General features: G+C 44.2%; 1 protein-coding gene across 1 annotated transcript in view; it reads right to left on the bottom strand.

Annotated features, from left to right (window-relative positions):
* The window catches only part of cpt1a2b (carnitine palmitoyltransferase 1A2b), a 45767-nt gene that overhangs the window by 13566 nt on the left and 13094 nt on the right, over positions 1–19107 (bottom strand). The window contains exons 4-13 of the mRNA XM_079177588.1: positions 15790–15967; positions 14708–14809; positions 14381–14518; positions 13497–13574; positions 13266–13373; positions 11887–11974; positions 11529–11724; positions 9233–9421; positions 6414–6519; positions 5507–5623 (exon numbers count right to left, since the gene is read on the bottom strand). Coding sequence (XP_079033714.1) covers positions 5507–5623; positions 6414–6519; positions 9233–9421; positions 11529–11724; positions 11887–11974; positions 13266–13373; positions 13497–13574; positions 14381–14518; positions 14708–14809; positions 15790–15967 — 1300 coding nt within the window. The remainder of the gene's footprint in view (positions 1–5506; positions 5624–6413; positions 6520–9232; positions 9422–11528; positions 11725–11886; positions 11975–13265; positions 13374–13496; positions 13575–14380; positions 14519–14707; positions 14810–15789; positions 15968–19107) is intronic.

The following is a 19107-nucleotide window of genomic DNA, read 5'->3' as shown; positions in this document are numbered from 1 at the left end:
TATAAAATACTATACAATACGAGGACACCAAGACACAGGTGTAGTCATTGCAGTTAAAAAAAAAGTCACTTGTTAAAAAACATACAGACATTTGTGCCAATGTTTCCAGAAACAAGAAGTATACCTTGTGTCACTTTGTGTTGGATCACTTAAGGCTTTTATAATTATATTTTCTGAATCAATTAAATCGACATTTAAATTTGTAGATGAAATTCCTCAATACAGCATGGAAGGTGGGAACATTACGACTCACAAACATATGGCTTGCACTTGTCCATCTTGGAAGCTTCAGCAAGATTCTGAAAGCATCATTAAATGCCACCTGAATCTTCTTCATTTTGGCTTTACTGTAACTGCACCACAGGTGGGCTGTATACAGTGGAGTACAGTAGGCTCTGAAGAGAGCTGTTTTAACGTCGTCTGTACACATATAGAATTTACGTGCAAGCATATTAGCTTGTGCATACAATTTGCAACACTGCCGCTGCACGTCGTCATCATCACTTAGATCATTCCTGATGATGTGACCCAAATATTTCATTTTCTGCACCACATTTAGCTCTTGGCCTCCCATAAAAAACGAGGGAAAATGTAGCTTCTGATCCTCCTTGGTTCTAGCAATCACAATAACACTCTTTTTAGAGTTGAATTTGATGTTATACTGCACACCATACCGTGAGCAGACTCTGAGCAATTGCTGTAAACCAGCACTTTAAGGAGACAGGACCACTAAGTCATCAGCGTACATCAGATGGTTGATAAGACTTTCCCCCACCATACATCCTGTGTTACACTCTTTTAACTTTTTAGAAAGGTCATCCATATACAGATTAAAAAGAGCAGGTGACAGTATTCCACCTTGTCGGACACCATTGGTCACTAGGAAGGGTGCAGATACACTCTTACCCCATCTAGCTCGCATGGTTTGATGTAAATACCAAAAGTGCAGAATCCTAATCAAGTATGGAGGGACCCCTCGCTCTTGTAGTTTGATAAACAATTTGCCATGATTAATTCGGTCAAAAGCTTTAGATGCATCCAGGAAACCCATAAATATTGTGGTGTTATGCCTCCTGTACTTACTAACAACTTCCTTCAGTGCATATATACATAAGTCAGTGCTATGTTTACTTTTAAAACCAAATTGATTGTCAGTAGTTATTATGTATTCTTGAAGCCTATCCAAGAGAATTCGTTCTAATACCTTAGAGAGTACACTAGCCAGAGCAATTGGTCGGTAATTTTCAATGCTGGATATTTTACCGGTTTTATCTTTGATTACTGGCACCAACAAAACAGTCAGCATAGAGTCAGGAAGTACGCCATGCATTAACAATCCAGAAAAACACATTGCAAGTAAAACTGAAATTCTATTGCTAGCATGCTTCAGATGTTCTGCTGTTATTTGGTCAAGGCCACATGCTTTGTTCAATGCCAATTTCTCAATGGCATACATCACTTCATCAGGTCTAATAAACACACCACCATTATTGGGAACATCACCAATATTAAATTCATCACTCTTCACACTGTTGAAAATATCCCTGTAATGATTACTCCACAGATCTGCAATACTATCCGAACCAGTAGCCCCATCAATGTTGGATGGCAAGGGCATCTTAGTGTTATTGGCAACCTTAACTTCTTTCCAGAAGTCAGAGACATTATTGTGCTGAAGCTTTTTGGCCATGGAGTTTGCCCTCATGGCCTGTTCATTTCTTTTAATAAAGCGCACAGCATATTTAAATCTAGCATTTGCATGTTTCTTGTGTTCACACTCTGGACCATGTCTTGCTTTTCCTGATAAAACCCAATTTTTGAAAGCTTCTTTAGCATCTCTATGAAGTTCAGACACATATTCATTCCATCCTGGCCTTAGATTGTGTTGTTTAGCCCTTTTTTTGCAGAATGATTCACTGACATTATTTAGACAATTCACAATTTTATCATACATTATGCATAAATCACTATTGTGATTTTGGTTTTTACAGTTAATGTTGCCACACAGAATTGCATCAAATGGTATTTCAATATTACTTAGGCTCTTATCGGTTTGTGAATTGTAACGCAAGAAATCATCTTCTGTGAGCTTTGACCAATCTACTTTAAAGTTTTGTTCATGGTTATCATTACTGGTCACCTCGGGTAGACTCTCAACATTTAATGTCATACAAACGGGTATGTGATCTGTTGTAGCCAGCTCATACAGGATTGCAACATCCTCGAGACAGTCATGAGCATCAGCTGTACATATACAGTGATCCAGCCAGGAGGTTGTATGCCACGCTTCACTTGTATATGTATAGCTATTTACTGGCAACATAACTTTGCTGGAAAGAACCAACTTGCTATCTTGACAAAATTGCATGAGGTGCTGACCAAACAGGGAGTTATTATCTGAGATATCAGCATTCATATCCCCCACAACAAATATACTTGTATATGCACTTTCTTTGATAAAAGAACTTATAAAAGCAAGCCTATGAAGGTATTCATCCTCGTTTTGGTTACTTTCATAAGGAGTATATACATTTAAAATTACAAAAACCTTTTTATTATGTTCAACTTTAATTGCTATGCACCAGTCCACCTCTAGTCTAATCACACTGATCAGTGAATCATATTTTTTATGCCACAGAATGGCGACCCCCCCAGGTATTCTGCCACGCACTATTCCCTTGCTTAGATCTGTTGTGGATTCCCCTGCCCCATGAAAATCATTATTGACAGAGTTAAGTTTATCCAGGTCTTGTTTGGCTAAAAAAGTCTCTTGTATACACAAGATATCGGCGCTCTCCATGAGCGTGTCAATAACAATGCGTCGCGCTCTGTCCCCAGCGCTCTGTCCCAGGCGCAAGCCACGCGAGTTATAAGACACAACTCTAATACTCATGTTTCACGATCATATCTGCATGGCAGCGGATGTCCCAGCCTTAGGCATGTTCCTTCCAGCAACAGGTGTTTTTACACCCAGTAACCCCACATCCGCAGCCTTGCGGGCTTCATAGAAACGCCGTACAAAAGTCCCTTCTGGCCAAAGCTGTGGCTCATACATTTCGCCTATCTCATTGCACTCGGCGGTAATTTTGAAAGAGCTAAACCGACTTGTAGCAGTGTCTATCTTTTGACAGGTTACATCGCGGCAGAGTTTTTCTTTTAGATACGTTGCCAGTGTGTCAGAGCCCAAGTCGGGCGAGAATTTTGTAGCGAATACACTCACCAGTTTAGTCTTTATGACATGTATGTTTCCCCCAGCACTTGTTCCAACAATACCGATAGTCTTCTTCTTCCTGGAAGGGCCTAGACGCGCTCTGGGCTGTATTTCAGTGGCATGCTTTAATCGGCGTCCCTCTCTTACTACACGGCTCCACACAGGTGACATTGCCGCGTCGTTTTTCCGCTCCGCATTCCAGGCTCCCTCCGTTGCGCTGGCATCCAGGGCCGAGGATCCAGGCGCCGGCGCTACACTCCGGCTCGGTGCCTCCTCGTTATCCTGAGGATTGGGCACAACCCCACTGCTTAGATCCGGTTGCTCCAGGACCGAGGCTCCATGTACCTGAGTTACACCTTCCATACCCAGACTCGGTGCCTCCTCGTTGACCTGGCGAATCGGCGCACACCTTCCGCCCAGACCAGGCTGCTCAATCGTGCATATGCGTTGGTTTATATCCGCTGTTATCGTACGGAGATCCTCGCAGACATTAGTCTGCACACCCATAGCATGTTTCATGGAAGATATGTCTGTGCTTAGACGCTCAATTTTCCCAAGCAGGCAAGAAACGTCAAGGGTGTTGAAAGTCACAGGCGGAAATTCGTCTATGTAATGAGACACAAAGCGAGGGATGTTCTCACCAGCCTCGTTAAGTAGTTTCAAACAACTCTTTACATTGTTTGCGTCCTTTTGTGCCCCCTTATGTGCTACAAAGCGTTGACTGGAGCTTGGGCAGAGTTCAAAAAGAACTTTCTTTGAACTCTCAATCCAATCCGACCCAAAGTGGTTCACAGCTAATAAAATAATGTCGTCCTGACTCAGAGTTTTCATTTTGATGACGAGAAAGTTTAAAAGTTCATCTTCCACAATAATTTTGCCATCAGTAGCTGTGTAGATCTCTGGTTTAATTCGAGATCTACTCAGAGCAGCCGCATTTCTACCAGCTGCCTCCGCCATCTTGTCCCGGAGTGTGTGTGCCTATAGTTTACCATTGAACTCAATCATACAGAGAGCATGAAAACCCCACCTACTGTACAGAGAACAGGTTATCAAACCGATCTCTCTGAGTCAGAGGAGGAAGAAGGTTATAACGTCCCCCTGACCCCCAGAATTAGGCGACCTCATACTCCTCACCCCGTAGGAGAACTAGATCAGTATCTCCTCGAAAAAGGAGGCTAGACACCCCACTGCCAACTCCCATTGTCGCCGATCAGACGCGGAATGCAAAGGACCCTGTGCAGATACAACACAGTATTTGCATTTCCCTCTCCCACACCCCCCCCGCTCAGGCCCAAGAACACAGGCCCCACAGAGCTGTAACGAGGGAGGGACAGCTATCAGCACACCGTGACCGTGACACAGGGGGGGGGGGGGAGACGTCCTAGAGCAGAGCTCATGTTCAGCTAAATGTGAAAGTCAAATATCTGTATGATCAATTAAGAGAATCTAAATTGTTAAAAAGACCACAGTCCTTAACTTATGCTCCAAATACACTGTGTTGAAAGTGTCTGTTTAATAAGTATATGCGCGCGAAAAAAATACCGCTAGAATTTTGCGAAATACCGTGAGACACGCTTTTGGTCATACCGCCCAGCACTACAGGACGGTGTCCACTTTGAGCATTTTTTTGTGGGTGCCAAATTACAATGATATTAAAACGAACCCTAAATAAGACCCATATCAAAGAAAACATAATTGTTTTACTTCTATCTATCTCTGCAGATTAATAGTCAAATAAAACTCGAGTCCATAGAAGAAGACTGGGACGAGTGGTACATTTGCAGCCAATGGACACCACCCAACGCACGAATGACAAGTCTGTATGAAGGCATCCCAATAGTAATGTGCCTACTATGTTTTATATCAGACCAAATGGAGGAAAAATCACGCGGGATAAAAAGAATAAATAATGTTAAGCTCTGGCCTGCAAAGTTGAATGGAGACTATACGAGAAGAGTGATGATAGAAAGGGAAGAATATAATGTTGACATCTCTCCCAAAAGGAAGGAGCTGGTGTCACCCCTGGAGGAGGACAAAAAGCCAAGAAAAAGAAGAAAAGTTTGAAACAGTCTCGACCTGCTATTACAGGCGGCTTGCACCTTATCAGCACTAGATTAAAGAGTACTGTTCTGATACCTCCATGAGGAAACTACCTCACGCGGGTAGGACAGCCCTAAGGAGTAACCACCGTGTTAGGTGCGCAAGCCTGTCCCGCTTTCCCCGGGGCGAGATCCGTTCACGCTACACTGCACACACACACACGAGGGTCAGACACATCTCCCAGGGTGCACGTACCTCTGAGGGGATGTCCCAGGCGAGCCTCTGGGGAGACGGTAGCGAGCGGTCCACGTCGCCCTTACAGTGCCCGTCCTCGGTGTAGCCCAGCTGGAAGGCGTCTGTGGCCAGGGTGTACTGGGGAGGGGAAGAGACATGCTTGCGTTAACATACAAATACATACTTACAAAATGAAAGTAAAAATGAAATGGGTTAGGGTCATTTCAGTTGTATTTTGTGTGTTGATTTTGGTCGTCTCTGTGAAAAAAAACTGGTTGCGTTTCTGAGCAGCAGATTCCCTTTAGAAAACCTCTAATTTTGCAGCAGCAGGGTCTGACAGTCTGCCCCTGTGCAGTCCTGGTTCTGATTATCCTGTGCCTCCCTTCCTCCCCCCAGCGGGCCCAGCTATACGGCCTGGGCCTCCGGGAATATTTATGAAGAAAAAGCATTTGTTTTGTCATGAATACGTGGTCGCAGCTGGAATGTCTTTATGGAAACACAATTCACGCGTTTTCATATTTCATTCAACTGTGTGTTTGATTGTTGGACTGACAAAACATGCAGTAGTTCCAAAATATACATGGCTCACTCCAGCTGCTGCGTAGAGTGAGAGTAATTTGAGGCTGCAGCTGTGGTGTCGGCTGCAGAGTCAGTAATATTTTCTAATCCTTCCACTTCTCGGAAACGTCTCTCTCTCTCTCTCTCTCTCTCTCTCTCTCTCTCCCCTGAGTCATGAGAAACATTCCAATTGGATCAATGCGAGTAAGCATCACACATTTGTGAGACAAACAAAATCCCCGGAACACACACACACACACACACACACACACACACACACACACACACACACACACACACACACACACACACACACACACACACACACACACACACACACACACACACACACACACACACACACACACACCTCCCAAAGATGAGCCACCGTTGGTGCATCCGCCCAGGAGTGCTCTGCATTCAGTCCACTCTTCCCGTTCTTGTAGATCACAATGGAGAAGGATTTATCAAACCACCTGAGGGGCGACAGCAGAGAGAGGGAGGAAATATTATCTTGAGAAAAAAAAAAAAGCAGCTATGAATTTAAGAAATGTGTATTACATTACATTACATTACAGTCATTTAGCAGACACTTTTATCCAAAGCGACTTACAAGAAGTGTATTCAACATCGGTATTCAAGAGAACTACTAGTCACCAGAAGTCATAAGTGCATATCCTTTGCTAAACAAGTATCTAAGAGCATAAACCAGGGCAAACGTACAGTGCAGAAACAAACATACAATAAGTACAACGAGCAAACCCGCAATACAATAAGTGCAACGAACTAATACGATTACAATAAGTGCTAAGTGGAAGGCTCAGGGTAGTACTTCTTGAAGAGGTGAGTTTTCAGCCTGCGCTGAAAGATGGGCAGTGACTCCGCTGTCCTGACGTCAGTGGGAAGTTCATTCCACCATTGTGGGGCCAGGACAGAAAACAGCTGTGACCGGGTCGATCGGCCGCAGAGACCTCTGAGCGACGGGGGAACCAGTCGCCCTGATGCAGCAGAGCCAAGTGGTCGGGCGGGGGTGTAGGGCTTGACCATGGCCTGGAGATAGGAAGGAGCTGTACCTTTCACTGCCCTGTAGGCTAGCACCAGAGTCTGAAACTGGATGCGAGCTCTTACAGGTAGCCAGTGTAGAGAACGGAGAAGGGAAGTTGTGTGGGAGAACTTGGGGCACTCGAACACCAGACGAGCTGCTGCTTTCTGGACAAGCTCCAGCGGTCTGATGGCCGACGCCGTGGCTCCGGCAAGTAGAGAGTTGCAGTAGTCCAGGCGGATGCGCAAGAGCCTGGATGAGCACCTGCGCCGTCTCCTCAGTGAGGAAGGGGCGAATCCTCCTGATGTTGTAGAGCAGGAATCTACAGGAGCGTGTAACCGATGCGATATTTGCTGAGAACGACAGTTGGTCATCCAGGGTCACACCCAGGTTCCTCGCAGTCCGAGTTGGCCTCACCACGGTATCGTCCATGGTGATGGACAGGTCTCAGTGCGGGCAACCCTTTCCCGGGAGGAACAGTAGCTGGGTTTTGTCGAGGTTGAGCTTGAGGTGGTGTGTCGTCATCCACTTCGAGATGTCAGCCAAGCACGCAGCTATGCGTACCTCCACTTGAGTGTCACCAGGAGGAAATGACAAGACCAGCTGGGTGTCATCGGCATAACAATGGTAAGAGAAGTCACACGAGCGAATAACAGAACCCAGAGATGTTGTATAGAGCGAGAAGAGAAGGGGGCCCAGGACTGAACCTTGTGGAACCCCCGTAGTCAGCAAGCGTGGTTCCGACACGGCCCCCCTCCACGTCACCTGGTAGGATCGACCTGTCAGGTAGGATGCAAACAGGGAGAGTGCAGAGCCTGAGACGCCCATCCCCTCGAGGGTGGAGAGGAGGATCTGGTGGTTCACAGTGTCAAATGCTGCAGATAATATATATATATATATATATGCAGATAGTGTATAAGTCAAATGTAACACTGCTACAAACACAGGGGATTGGCAGTGCTTCCTATAGGCAGAGTAGATTGATAACGCCTTGCACAGGTTGGCTACAATGATTTTCAACATAGACTATTAAACCGTCAGAACCCGGAGCGGTTTCGGGGCCTTCCCGTCACATTCTACTCACCGTGGCCTCGTTTCTCACCGCAATATTTAAAGTCCTGCACCTCTAAAACAGCTTAATCACGGATAGAAGTAGAGACAACTCAAACATGTCTTTTGTGCAGTATTGCATTGAAATGCCATAAATCCTAAAAACAAAACAAAAAAAAGTTTAATTTCTTTGATAATTTACTTTCGAATTACAATGGAATTCTATACATAACATTTTTCCAGGTGCTAATTTGGGAGAAAGAAATTGAGGCTCCACTAAAGACTGTATAAAATATGGACGCAGTCTCCGCGACATCACCCAAAAGGCTTCTGAAGAGACATATTGAAGGCCGTTGCCATCTTGGCAGTGACGACACAGCTTATTTTAAAAATGAGGGCAAAGCGGTGGATCGTTGGCGGTAACTTTAGTGTCGGGAGATGACCGAGGCTCTCAACTCCAAACATACTCGTCCCTGTAGGAATGTGCTCAAAGTTACATTTGTTGTTGGCATTGAAATAGTAAACTCAACAATAGTGTGCTATTTAAACATGTCTGTTTGTATACGAGAATAATAAAGCAATGTTTATTCTTTTTTTAATTGTCTTTTTTTTCCCCCCTTACAAAATAATCAAAAAGAACCGATGAGAGTGTCGATAAAATCCTAACGATACGTATCCCTACTTGCTATACATATCCTCCATTTACGTGGGTTCAAAAGGTTCAAGACTAAGAGTACAGCCAACATTTTGCACCCTTATGTTTTATTAATGTGTTGTCTTCAGACTTATTTTATGGGCTCTCAAGAGTCATAAAAAAAATTATTTTCATGAGAACACTTTGTGGGTACGAGATTAGAGAATGTACGCCGCTTGTCGGCCAACAGTTTTCCAAATCTCCTTTATAAATGCGCTTCGTTTCAGAAGTGATCCGACTCAGTACTGTAGGGTTGTTTCACAGTGTTGGAGGCTGCCGGAGAAGAGCTTCATCAGGTTCATCAGTTATTTGGGGATTTGAAGCCACCCAAAAGCAGGATAACGTATCTCTGGTTGCGATCTCAACGCCCATCTAAATTCTTTCCCCGCGCGCTCTCGCTCACCTATCGTAACATTTCCCGTGCAGCAGGGACTTGGCGTAGCGGTCCAAGTTCCCCGCCGGGTCCTCCCCCCTCATGCCTTGCTCCTCGTCGTCCAGTGTCACGAAGAAGGCCGCCCTCTCGATGGAGTCCAGTGATCGCTTGTTGATGCCGGAGCTGAAGTGCTGCTCCCTCATCTGGAACCAAGGAACCCTGAGGAGGAGGGGGGGGGGGGGACACATGCACACAGTAAAGCTCCATTTTTCACGTTGACATTCAAATCCTAAATCAACATTTTTGCATCGTCTATTCCACACTAATCGGTGTTCACCCCACATTCGTTCGTTTGAGCCTCTTTAGCTGCGGTCAAAAAACAGTTTGCTCTCCCGCTGACACAAAGGGCGGCACGTGATAATGAGATGCAGATCAGCTACACATTCAGAGAAAATAAAGATGACTTTTTAGGAACATATATGGAAATTTACCCCGTTTTTTTTGAGAACACAATTGAAATTGTGCTCAGAGGGAATTATTTACAGCTTTATGAGCGGCGTTTGTGATAGCTCGTTTCTCTGATGCATTACATCATTTACCAGAATAAGACGGGGGCCTATCCAAAATTATCAATAATACCACAGGAAGCAGATGCTCCGTTGGTCACTCTGACTATCTTGAGTCACAGATCAGATGATGACTTTACATCATCCCATCAGACATGAGGACAAAGCAGCAACAGGACTCGGGCCACAGGATGTGAGCCGTCATTAAGTGAAGGCAGAGAGAAACAACAAATACGTGGGTGAGATTGTTTTTCTTGTGTTTTGCTCAGACAGACAGTTAAACGGATTCTTATCTCTTCTGTCCATCGACATGAGCTCACTCTGGCTTTTGTAAACAATTTTACACGCACGCACACTCCCCTGCCCATGTTTGTGCTCCTTCCTTCGGCCCTTTCATCACCTTTCCAAAGTACAGTGGACATCAAGAGTGTGTTTAGCAACTAGCAGAGACACCAACATTGCTCATCTATCACAGAAGGGTTGACAAAGCAACATATGACTTCCACTTTCTCCAAGGGATTACCCCGGTCACAGGGTCACAAGTTGTCTTGCTTTCCTTCTAAACCTTTACTAAAAACAAGAAGTGTGACGAATGTTAACCCTTCAGCAGTTTGAGTGTATCTAAAGCCTAATATTTGAACATATACAGTAATATTATGAAGACGTCGTACGGGTTCAGTTCATCTGTAAAGTTCTGGGTACACCTACAAAATGACAGAGCTACTTAAGCTACAATCTCTGAACCCATCGGCTAGCGGTCTGACGACGCATGAATCTCTGCGGCAAGGGGCTATATTTCTGGAGTTCTGGTGTCGACCGCAGATGTCTGGGGGCAAGACTTATTTTCTAGCTCGTTGTTTACAGTCTGATAAGCAACTTGAGATGCGAGACTGAAGTTGATTGTTCCACAAGTGGCCAAGTTAATTCTACACCAATAAAAAGCTAAATTATTGTCAGACGAAAGCCGGTGCGTTACAAGATTACAAGTCATACTATAGGAACATGTGACAGGCTTCAACATAAAAACATCTGGTTGGGATACACTAAACCAAATGGGTTTACGACTTCCAGGTCCCAAAGAGATCTCTCCGGCAGACTTGGGCCGGTTGAGGGAGTTGTACTGCACACAGATAGAGTCCATTATGTCACAGGGGAGAACGCCAAATAGACTTGCGAATGCTTTCCTGTGTTTATCCAAACTTCCTGGCGCTCTACTGCAACACTCCATTACCGGAGGGCAAAACTATGTTGGCCCTTGACCATCTGTTTGCAAAACTGCTCAACTGAGGATTATATATCTATATATAGATATATATACACACAATTCTGTTGTACAAGAGTACAAAATATTAATTTCGACGAGAAGAAGGTCTGATATATTAGAAAACATGATTTTATTCTTTCATGGCCGTGGGATCAGAAACTGTGGTTTTAATGGGTTTCAATGGGGACATTTTTGTCCTTAAGGGCATCTGTATCTAAAATAAATAAATAAACATCCTTGCTAAAATTTATGCCAAATCCATTAACACAGCCAAAAATATATTTTTTTAAAAGCCAAAAGATGCCCCTACGACGCACAAGGAAAAGCATAAAAAACATTCTAAAAGTTAAAAAAATGAAAATAAATACACCCCGTTTTCTTGCCATTACAACTGAGTTATTAACATATAAACCCGTAAGTTATACAGTTAAGAGACACACAATGCGACTGCATGCAAAATGATTCCAATATACACCGCTCCTTCTTGAGTCCCTACCTGTCCCCAGCAGTGAGCGCTCCAAGTTTCTCCTCTCCGGGTTGTGGGGGGGAAGGGTCGTCCAGGATCCTCTGGATCTGGTGCTCGATCTCCCTGGGAGACAGCAGCCGGCCCGCTCGGTACACCCACAGGCGGAAAAAACGGCCCTTGTGGTACACCGCCACAAACTCGCTGTCCTGCCAGTGCTGCAGCACATCTGCAGAGGAAAAGAGGAGTACATTTTACTGCAGCTTGTTTTTCCATGCAAGAGGAGATTTCAGCAGGATTACATCTAAAGAAACGTGAAGCTGTGTGACTCATCTGGAGCAGTAAAGTGTGTGTACATGCAAACGTGTGTGTATGTGTTTGTGTGTGTTACCAGTCTCCACTCCTGGTGTGCGCGTTGTGTTGAACATCCTCTCACACTGAGCGGCACACAGAGGGATGACGGTGCCTGGAACACGACTCTGACACACAGAGAAACACACATCTATTGTTATTATTCTCTTTGGCAGTTATGCTTATGCTAGCATGGCGACAGGCCGCATATTCAGAATACTTATTGTCTTTGATTATTATTGTGTCTGACAACATTATGGACAGGTCCCCACAGAGAAACAATACTTATTGTCTTTGATTATTATTGTGTCTGACAACATTATGGACAGGTCCCCACAGAGAAACAAAACCTCTCATCTTTAACTTTATCTTTACGAAATCTCGCCTCAAGGAAAAGTCTCGTTCGGAAATCTCGCGAGAGGGTCAGGCCTCATCCACATTGTCGAAATCAGCTAAATATTCAGCCGTGACATTGAAGGTCTTTGAGGCAAGCTACGCTTTCTGTGCTCCAACACAACTAACTCGGACAACAACGGCACTCCTCTCTCCAACGCTCACTTTTATTCTCTTCGAGATTTCAGAACGAGACTTCTCCTTGAGGCGAGACTTAGAGGTTAGACAAAAGAGGAAAAAAAATCAAGCGAAAGGTAAGAAAAAATGTTTTATTTCTCTGTAGAATCCTTTCCATGGTGTTGACAGCCATAGCAGCAAAAACGAGCACTTTAAATGGACGTACAATGACGGGAGTAATTGCCCGGAAGGATTACATTACAGCCCCGTGAAGCGGCTGCAGTGCTTTCTCGCTCAATACTGGAGCAATTTAAATTAAAGAATACATTTTTAAATAGTTGTCCCCATTAGTCACTTAAGAGAGAGAAATACCCAATCTATCCTTTAACAAAGTAATTGGCCAACACTGCTGGATGAAGAATAAACTGAATGAATGCACACGTTCTTCTTGCTCGTCTCTATTGGCTGAATTCATATTCATAGTACAACTCATTTTATCAAAACAAACAATGGGAAGTTGTGCAGCAACCAGGATATTTTCTCTTTGCTCTGTGAAAATGTGTGTGCATGAAAAGCCCGACTCAGAAGATTCTTATGCAACTGCCCTCCCCACACACATGTGGCTTAAATTATCCTTCCTCTGAACAAACTTTAACCTATTGCCTCAAGATATACGGTCACGTCCATCTGCTTAGAGCGAGCACTTACTGCTCCACATCCCTTGTGGAGAGCTTGTTTCCTTGCTCTCATGTTTAACACGTATATTGAGATGGATTACTAAGATAATAAGAGACGTTAAAGCTACACTGTCTCGTTCCAGACCCCCTGCAAACATGCCATCCTTCCCACGAAAACACACACACACACACACACACACACACACACACACACACACACACACAGCCTTACCGGTTTGAGTTCCTCCCGGTTGACCTTGCGGCGGTAGAGCAGCAGGGCAGTGATGGTGTTGCCCGCTCTGGCCGCCTGCACCGAGGTCGGGGTCACGTACAGGAAGTCCTGGAAAGGACGCACACAGGACGTTAGAATAAAAAAAAAAGTCTCTCAAGATTTATGCTTTTAAAGACATGGAGGAAGAGTATTTCTCTAAGCTGTAATATTTAGGAAAAGGCAGCTGGTTACCATGCCGTAGTAGTTGCTGTTGACCATGATGGGACTTCGGCCCCTCAAGTAGATGTATTCCTCCCACCAGTCGCTCACCTGGAACCACAGCAGCACATTACGAGTTGTTCGCTCAGACAGAATAAAATCAGGACAAACAAAACAAAATCACTCTCTTTACACTTTGTACCGAGTGTTTAACATCGAAAATACCAAAGCTGTCCAGAAGATCAGTCACCAGTAGAGCAGACAAAGTGGCCCTTTAGGTAAGTGGGAAAAGGCTCCAGGTTATCTTTTGGTACTCGAGAAGTTTTTGTCTTAAAAGCTTTAAAAACTCCACCACGGGGACATTTGCTGCTGTGTTTATTGATGCATATGTGCATGCTTCAAATATGGGTACTGATTTTATTATTATTCATATTTTCCCATCTCATGTTTTGCATTCTATGTACTCAATTGACTCATATTTGATCTCATTTTCCCTGGTTTATGTTCATTCTATGTCTATATTGCCCCATTTGTAAAGCACTTTGTGTATTCCTATTTTAATAGTGATGTTGCCGGTGTGTCAGGGAGTGTGGACCTCTATTAGAAGTCTGACCAGAACAGTTTGTACAAAATGTACAACGAAGCCATGAAATGCAGGACTACAGAGAGAAAGAACAAGAGGGAAACTATTCAATGCAGGAAGGAGCTAAACATTTCAAGATGCTCATGTGTGCACAAAACGAGGCACTAAAACCTGAGGACGAGCACCCGGCCTGAAAAACAGCTTTTCTGAGTTTAAAGGGTTATGTTGGACGTTTTTTTTTTAAGTGAGGTTATATGAAGGTACAACAGCAGATGGCCATCGACTGATCAACGGGTTGATCGTTAGACTCGTCGTTTGAGCCGACTGCACTCACATAGTTGGTGGCCCACAGAGCTTTGAGTTTCAGGTAGCGCTGCAGCCGGTTTCCCAGGTTGGACTCAAACTGGTCGGCCAGTTCAGTCATGCGTTTGAACTCCGGATCGGTCAACAGAGGACGCGCCGACTTCAGATACTGAGAGAGAGAAGACAACATCCGTCACAATATGGTTCTGTGCTTATGAAATGATAATGAATCCCTGATCTGAAATGTCATTTCTTCAACTAGACCATTATATGTACATAGATACCGTTTCCTGTGTACAAGTGTGTGCCCAGGAGTGTCCACAAGTGTGTGTGTGTGTGTGTGTGTGTGTCCGCTCACCCGGCTCACTGTGTCTTTGATGAGAGGAACAGGCAGATGAGGCAGAGAGGTTTGGTAGCTGTACAGCAGAGGCTTCCTGCTCGACAGTAACCTCAGCAGAGTCTGGGGGGACAGGAGGGCGTGAGAACTCTAGAGACACTTCAACATATAACAGACGTAACGTGTAGCTAACTGAAACGGAAGGAGCGCCCGGTCTATGTGGCGATCTACGGGACGTATGTACTAGTAGTGCGTTATGTGCACACGGTTTAGTGTATTTTGAGGGGACCCCTACACAGCCGAACGGTGTGCTGGGTAAAGCTCGCTCTCCATCGCCAGCTACACTTAGCACCCGCCATCAACCAGGCAGGTAAACAAAAGGGCGAATTTAACAAATCATCTGAATGAGCGCGAAATAATTTGCTATAAATGATCAAATTGTGCTCCGTCATTACAAAAAGGGCACATGCAAAAAAACAAATAAATGTGTACATTAGTCCCACCTATGTTAGCTTTGGGCAAATAGAAACTCTGATATGATTGTATCACACAGTAATAAGTTGCTTATTGTTCCGTTGAAGAACTTACTGAAAGTCAGCTTTGGTGGTAGGTTCAAAGACCTGGATTTATCAGGACTAGGACGGTCTTGCTACCGTTTGTGCTTTGAATGTGGGCTTTAAATGCTGTAAGTGTAGTTGAAATGAAACTTGAACTAATAAAAGGATTCGCTCATCTCATCTTAACAGGATTCAAACTGAAATGTGGTTCATTTTACTGCTTTGAATGAGGTCTGATGTATTTAGGTTGAAAGGTTTTAAAATACAATTACTTCTAATAGCATCCGAGAGTACAAACGGTAGTGAGCGTATGCTTTATGGGGGTCATGATTAAGATGGGGTCCTTGGAAAATGTTCTCCCCTGTAAAGGGGTCCGTGGCGATCGTCCCGTTCCAAACCAGTGTTCACAATTTTTACATATTTTACTGGGATTAAAAGTAAGAATAAGACGATTATAGGTCTTTAAACGGTCTTTTTTTTTTTTAAAGCATCCCGTGCATGCCGTTGCAGCAGCCACTGTGATAACCGAGGAGAGGCATGGCTTACCACCCAGACTTTGGTGGTGTTGGAAACCCGGCCGTGCTGTTCGAACATCCACTGGTGGTACGAGAGGAGCAGCTTGAGGCAGAACCGGAGCGCCAGGATGAGGGAGAGCCACAGCAGGGTGCTGAAGACCAGCGCCGACAGCATGGTCTGACCCTGGGTGCTGAGCGAGACGTGGAGGCTGGACGGGAGGAGGAGAGAACAATTACTGGCTACGTGGTCGGCACGTCTTCTGACAATATATATATATATATATATATATATATATATATATATATTTTTTTTTAGTATTACCTGGAGCTGAAAATATAAATAAAATATTGATGTGCCTCTTGTAAAACAGTTTTTAAATCCCACGGACAGTACTGTGATCTGTCTAAATGTGTGCACCATTACTGCCAGCAGAGGGCAGATTATTCACAGTGATAAGATCAACACCAAGTATGGATGCATGGACAGTAATCTGGCCATGGTAATAAAATCTACTTTTTTTAGTCTTTCACTAGCAAAAATGAAAAAAAGCACGAGTTCTATATTCATAGCACGTCCCTCAAGTCACGTCTCACGTGTGTGTGAGGAAACACAAGGAAAGACTTTGAAAGTGCAACAGCACCCTCTGCTGGGTCGACGAGGAAGAGAATTTGATTCTTTTCTCTCCCCAGAGTCACACAAAGCAGGAAGAACCAAACACAACCCGAGGGTAATAATCAGATAAAATGCATTTACAATGTAATAAACTCACAGGGGCTTCTCATTGAAGTTAGGGATCCATCAATATCTGGCCATTACTGATTCAAATATCGGTGATGATGGAGCCGAGCTATACAATTCAAGTCTATGTTTATCAGAATCAGAATGAGCTTTATTGGCCACGTATGTGTACGTATGCGTAGGAATTTGACTCCAGTTTTCCTGTTGCTCTCAACGTACATACACAGAATATACAAACTAAAAATAAATTTTAAAAACAAGGACAACAATGTAGAACAGAAGCATAAACATGTAACTACTATCTACAACTCTAAATATATATATGGACATAAAAGCAACAACAATGGCAATGAAATGGAGGTAATAGTGCAGTATGTCTGTTTAATTGTTCATGAGCTGTTCCTGTGTCTGGTGGTTTTGGCGTACAGAGCTCTGTAGCGCCGACCAGAGGGGAGGAGTTGGAACAGCTTGTGTCCAGGGTGTGGAGGGTCTGCAGTGATCTTTCCAGCCCGCTTCCTGACTCTGGAGGTGTACAAGTCCAGGATGGGGGGCAGGCTGGAGCCAATTATTCTCTCTGCAGACCTGACAGTCCGTCGCAGTCCGTTTCTGTCCTGTTTAGTGGCCGATCCAAACCACACAGCGATGGATATGTAGAGAGCAGACTGGATGATAAAGGGGTAAAACAGAATCAGCAGCTCCAGAGGCAGGTTGAACTTCCTGAGCTGGTGCAGGAAGTAGGGTGTGGGGGGGGGGTGAGGTCCTGCAGGTCTCTCCACACTGACGCAGGGGTCGTTGGCTGAAAACCTGTTTTCCAGCTTCTGCTACCCTGATCTCCTTTGTCAGTGTGTTTCTGGTCTGGTTGTGCAGGATCCTGTCCCCACTTCTGTAGGCCTCCTCCTTAGCCCGACGAAGCTGCCTGACAGTTTTGCAGTAAACCAGGGTTTATTGTTGTTATATGTGCAGAAGGTTTTAGTCGGCACACACACACACACGTCCTCCCAAAAACTATGGTCCATCTCCTCACAGTCTTCACCACAGGCGTTTGCAGATTTTAGTTTCTGCCTGTAGGTCGAGAGAAGATGAACCAGACAATGATCAGAGAGTCCCAAAGCTGCACGAGGGACTGAGCGATATGCGTCCTTTACCACAGTGTAGCAGTGGTCCAGTGCGTTTTCATCCCTGGTGGTAGACTTAACATGCAGTCTGTATTTTGGCAGTTCTTCGCCAGCGGTGAATAAAATGGTTTACAGCCTATGAGGGCTGCGTGACATCTTCGTTGACGTAGAAGCAGATTCCGCCTCGTCCCCAGATGGATTGACGGGAGTGCAGTTTGAAATCACCCACAGCGCTCCTGCTCGCCTTTTCTCCCGTCGGCGTCTCCGGCAAATCCCGTGGAGAGCCGCTGCTCCTCAGACTAAAAAAGCTCGGTAAAAACGTTCCGGTTCAATGAAAAACAGCGAAAAAGTGTGACCAGTGTTTAAAAGTTCCTCCCTGCTGAATGTGATCAGAGAGGGAGAGCTGGAGACGAAACAAATGAACAACAAGAGAAAAAGTACCAGAGAGCGCAGTACCGAGGCGCCATCTCGATCTTATAAGCTTTATACATTATATACCAGAACTTGTATTCCCCGTTTACACTTGAATTGTATTTCCCGTTCATTTTCACGATTTTTTTTTACCAAGTTTCTGGTGTTTATGACTGCAATAATAAACAACAATTCATGCAATGTACACTACCGTTCAAAAGTTTGGGGTCACCCAGACAATTTTGTGTCAATTTTCAGTTTCTTCGCAATTTCTCGCATGGAATAGCTTCATTTCTAAGAACAAGAATAGACGGCGAGTTTCACACGAAACTTCTCTTTTTCTGGCCATGTTGAGAGTATAATCGAACCCACAAATGTGATGCTCCAGATACTCAACAAGCTCAAAGGAAGGCCAGTTTTATAGCTTCTCTCACCAGCATAACTGTTTTCAGCTGTGCTAACATATTGCACAAGGGTTTTCTAATCATCAATTAGTCTTCTAAGGCGATTAGAACACTGGAGTGATAGTTGCTAGAAATGGGCCTCTATACACCTATGTAGATATTTCATTAAAAACCAGACGTTTCCACCTAGAATAGTCATTAACCACATTAACAATGTATAGAGTGTATGTCTGATTAATTTAATGCTATCTTCATTGAAAGAAACTTGCTTTTCTTTGAGAAATAAGGACATTTCTAAGTGACCCCAAACTTTTGAACGGTAGTGTATATCTATGCATTTATTTGTTACATTTTGTTGTAAAGCAAGGTTTAAGTCACATGATCCCAGTCACTTACGCACACTGAGGCAAACGGCTAAATACGGGTATGTTATCGGTACTCCGTATCGGCCGACACCCAAAGCACGATCGGGAGGCGTCGCACCGGTGCATCGCTAATTTAATTGTTGCCAAAACAGAGCTTTGTGTGGACACAGGAAAAAAGCGCAAGCACTGAATCAATGCACGCAAACATCAGATAGAAAATAAAATAGGTTTTCATTTTTCCTTCTACAGTGGTAATGATGTATATCCATAAACAACATTGATTCAGATATGGACAATAATCTAGCAGTTAAGTCC

The sequence above is a fragment of the Pholis gunnellus genome (genome assembly GCF_910591455.1).
Source record: "Pholis gunnellus genome assembly, chromosome: 17".
NCBI lineage: Eukaryota > Metazoa > Chordata > Actinopteri > Perciformes > Pholidae > Pholis > Pholis gunnellus.
The sequence above is the reverse complement of the archived record's forward strand: the minus strand, read 5'-3'. Positions and strand labels throughout refer to the sequence as shown.